A 4,602-nucleotide genomic window follows, 5' to 3' on the forward strand; every position below is an offset into this window, starting at 1 on the left:
TACAGTCTAGGTTATCAGGCCTCAAAGTTGCATTTTATGCTGCTGCACCACTCAAAGTACTACCACAAGATCATAAGTCAAACGTTGCAAGCATGCATGTACTTCTTTTAAAAGAGGAAAATTCACTTGTGCTTTAGGGACTGAGTAGACACTACCTTTACTTTCTAAGCCCTTGGAACATAAGATGCCTTCTAAAATCCTAGCTGGCAGCACTGAGCACATACAGTTTGAACAGTTTCCTCTCCTGGAGATATAAATGCACACAGGCATCAAAAATGCACCAGGCAGCTGTGTTCAGAGAAACCCTGCACTGACACACAGCAAACAGCAGGTCACCAGTGTTTCAAGAGTATCTTGCTTACCTACCGTTGTGATTTTAGTACTGCTGTCCAGGGCTAGTAATGGTGAGGCAGCAATATGCACGGAAATAAACAGCACAGGCAGGAGCCATGAGCTCTGGTTTTACAGAGGAGGGAGTGTTACTGCACATCATCAGCTGATGGACAGCAGCTCTCAAGCCCACCCTCCACCTTCACCAGGCCTGACTCAGAAACTCAGCCAGTGCCAGGTCTGGTGGATCTGGAATACAGGAGTGGGGAAAGGACTGGGAGACCAGAGAAGAGAGAACATGCAATGAGAGGAGCAGGGGTGCAGGGGCACACACAGTTTTGAGGAACAGGGACGTGTTTATAGGAGTGCATAGCTGCTAGCTAGCTGGAGAACTTATTTGGAGGACTGCAGGGACAAGTCCTGTACCTCTGCATGCCACCTATCTAGGGACACACACCTTTTACAGTCCCAGAAAAGGAGCCTGGCTCTTTATCCCCAAGCTTTGGCAGATCCTCCTTCAATACGAGCCAAGAAGCAGTCGCCTCCCCCACACAAACTCACCTCTGACCAGGGCCCCGTGCTCCAGGTCGCACACTGTCTCATGTTGCAGGGCTGACTGCTGCGAGGCTGCTGTGCGAAGGCCATGCACTCAGCGTTATCCACCACCCCTTGGGAGCTCTGACCGTCGAATGCCACACAGTAAACGGAGCGAGTCTGGGTGCCCCCACCACAGGTAGCTGAGCACGATCCCCACTCCCCCGTTTTCCACCTGCAGGTCACAGAATCAAGCGAACAAATGTAAGCCCAGCTAAACTGCCCAGAGGCACAGGGGAGGTCAGTGCTGCGTCCCTGTTGTAATCAGACAGGGAAAATGTCCCTTTGCAGAATAGAGTCAGAGGTGAGTTCCCATTTAACCAAGCGCTGCCCAGCTTAATTGGCAATGCAGAGTATGAGTCCCACTCCACAGACAAATCCCCAACTACAAACGCTTGTTTCTCTGGAAGTGCAGAGCTCTCCCAGAGGGGGAAGATTTTTCTCCATGGCTTTTGGTCTCTTGATGTCTGCAAAAATGTCATGCCTGAATGGAACACCAAAGAAAAAAAAAAAAAAAAGGAAGGAAAAAAGAAAACAATCCAGATCAGCTAAAAGAAAAGCAACCCACACCAGCCTAACCACCCATTACATTCCAGCCGTTATCAGAAACAGTAAAACCAAGCCAAGATCTCACTCTGCCTGCAAACCATGCCAGACACTCTCAGAAGTGCTTGTGAACTTTTCACTGACAGCCAGTAGAAAGCTGGTTTATTCCTCCCATTGGCCAAATTCTCTAACTGCAACACACACAAAAAAGCCCCCAAAACTTTAAATAGATTTTGTTGTGTCTTTGGTTGCTGAAGCTGTCACAGAAATGATACACCCTTGCTAATGGAAGGGGAAATGTCCACAAAACAATCTGACTGTTTGGATGCTGAAATCCCTGCCCTTGTCCACTCCTGTGTCTCAGAGCTGCCTAGGTAGCCGGGAGCACTGGCCCAGCTTCAGGGACAACATGATGTTTCATTCCCAACTCCAGCATGCTGCGCAGTCTAAAGGCACTGGTGGTGCAGGGGGAGCATCATGGTGATCTGCTTGTCAGCTGCTACCTCCCCTTGCAGTCAAGTAAGCCCCAGCCAGGGCGTGAAGGCAGTTCATGTTTTCTCCCTTAGCCTTCCAGCTGCTTCCCTGGTCTGCCCTCACCACCCCTAAACTGAGTTTCAGCCAGCCAATTCACATTCACACCCTACCAGAAACTCCACAGCAGACTCAGCCAAGAGAAAACATGTTCATCTCCCTTCTTTACTGTTAAAGGTGCAAATATCAGCCCAAAACTGAATGGCCTTTACTATAAAATAAGATGTTCCCTTTGGAAAGGGAACCACCACAGCGAGTAGAAGCCACTTACAGCAATGTGGTTGGAGGGCTCAAAATAAATTCATTGATCAAGATTTTTCAGAAGCTCCAGTGGGGATAAAAAAAAAAAGCTATTAGCAGTTTATTGAAGGACAACTGTTTTGTTTTTGATCTTTTTTACTTCTCATACCTCAGTGTACATTGTAAGTATTGTATCTGTCACACCCTTGTACTCATCACAGTATATAGGCACTTTTCTGCCTGCTGTAGGGCCCGTGCCAAAGAAAGAAGAGCTTTTGAGGAATTCTGAGGCTTTTGCTATGGCACTCTGGGATCCTGACCAATGTTTCAATCTCCCAATCCATCACACTCTCTTTTCCTTTCTGTTTTTTTATTTATCTTGACAAACCAAACAAAAATCTTGTAAAACATCTCTTCACCTCTCTACCCTGATTCCAGAGAAAAAGCAATTATCAGGATAAGCAGCCAAAAGCTATGAAAAAACCTGTCCCCTTCTCAGTCCCATAAAAGCCAAGTTACCAGGAGCATGCACAACCACCTAAACAAAGCTGCCAGCCAGCACCCTCCACCATAATTTTCACTGGCAAGGATCAAAAGCAAAGCACCACACAATGCTACCACCAGTGCCAAAGAGGAAAGCCCCACATCCCCACAGACTTCAGTGGGCAACTAGGTGGAGAGCAGAAGAGAGCAGCTGCCTTCCTGTGCTTTCTGTAACCTCCTTCTCCTTGTTACCTCTTCAGCTGAGAGCTCCGTGCTCCGCTGTGACTCCAGGCTTGTGGCAGGTAGACGTAAGAAGTCCTTCATACACAGAACAAAGGATTTAAAGAACTTAAAGCAAGTAGCTACAGGCTACCATGTGTTCAGAAATGCTCCCAGGTTTCCAAGTGCCCTCTCACCCACAACAGCACTCTCACAGGCCTCCACTGCACCCACTAGATACACAGTTAAGGCTCTGGTTACAGCTCTGGATGCCCACATAAGAGCCAGGTGAAGCCAGCTGCAAGGCTATGTCAGCAAAGGACAAGGTGGAAATGGCTGGGTAAAGGTGTTTGAAAATGCTGGACAACAAAAAGATTCCAGGATTCAGCCCTTTCTAAGAGCAAGGACACTGGGAATGCAGAAATGACATAAAATGACACCAGCTCGTACTCCTCTGTTTTTGCCGGCTCCAGTTGAAGAGAACAAAACCCAAAGAATCTGCTTCCTATCTCCTACATAGGCTAGAAGACTATCTTCCACAATCACATGCTGGAAAGCAAATTTAATTCATCTATAAAATGAACATAGGACATATCAAGCCTTGTACACACCAACATGCTCATCACAGTGTTATCACCATCCTTTGTCTTGGGCTTTCTCTAAGAAGCGGAACATTTCCTTGGAGAGCACCATGCTGGCGGGAAGGAGTAGTGAGAGTCATTCTTTTTCCTGGCTCCAAAAGCACCTAAGGAAGAAGTCAGAGTCCAGAAGAGGAAAGGAAATCTTACCGTTTTGTCTGGGGACAAGTCTGACGGCCACATGTCCGGTTATTGTCTGGTTGTGGTTTATTCCTGCACATATAGTCCGGATAAACTTCATTGTCTATGGTACAAAACACCAAGCGGGATTGGAAACCTAAAGGAGAAGCAAGAGAGTATCTTGGTCAATGCAAGCCACCCAGGACTAGGTTTGAAATACACTGGGGTTGGCAAGACAAGTTTCTGAAGTCATGCAGAATCCACACCTGCCCCAGCCAAGCTGGAAAAGTCAGGTGCAGTTCTTGGTCTGTCACTATACGTACGAATGATGCCTCCCCACAGTATGAGTCCACTGGAAGGGCAAGAGAGACAGAATAGTTCCGTGTAGCTGAGGGGCATTTTTCCTGTTACTTGAGTGGACTGTGACTCACAAGGGAAGCATCCTATCCACATATTGCTCATCAAGGAACCCTGCATGGTGTGTGCAGTATACAGCAGTAGAGCTGTTAGACCCAGAACGTCAGTCTTGTGAAGACTGGACACTGGAGAAAAAATTTGCAACTCTTCATGCTTCCTACAGGATAAGAGTGTTCAGCAAAGACAGTGTCAACTCCAACAACCACAATATGGCAAAAGCTATTGAAATGGCCATCAGCACAGAAGACCAGAAGAGACTGACAGAAACTCTACATATCATAGAATCATAGAATCATTGAGGTTGGAAAAGACCTCTAAGATCACCGAGTCCAACCATCAACCCAACACCACCATGCCCACTAAACCATGTCCCTAAGCGCCTCATCTACACGTCTTTTAAATACCTCCAGGGATGGGGACTCCACCACTTCCCTGGGCAGCCTGTTCCAATGTTTCACCACTCTTTCAGTAAAGAAATTTTTCC

The 4,602-nt window shown here is 47.1% G+C and overlaps 1 protein-coding gene across 1 annotated transcript in view; it reads right to left on the minus strand.

Moving 5' to 3' along the window:
* PAPLN (papilin, proteoglycan like sulfated glycoprotein) overlaps nt 1-4,602 on the minus strand; it is a 28,093-nt gene that overhangs the window by 15,400 nt on the left and 8,091 nt on the right. Inside the window, exons 10-12 of the mRNA XM_009279301.2 lie at nt 3,732-3,858; nt 2,977-3,042; nt 892-1,099 (exon numbers count right to left, since the gene is read on the minus strand). Coding sequence (XP_009277576.1) covers nt 892-1,099; nt 2,977-3,042; nt 3,732-3,858 — 401 coding nt within the window. The remainder of the gene's footprint in view (nt 1-891; nt 1,100-2,976; nt 3,043-3,731; nt 3,859-4,602) is intronic.

This window comes from Aptenodytes forsteri, unplaced genomic scaffold (genome assembly GCF_000699145.1).
Source record: "Aptenodytes forsteri isolate BGI_AS27 unplaced genomic scaffold, ASM69914v1 Scaffold3, whole genome shotgun sequence".
Classification (NCBI taxonomy): domain Eukaryota; kingdom Metazoa; phylum Chordata; class Aves; order Sphenisciformes; family Spheniscidae; genus Aptenodytes; species Aptenodytes forsteri.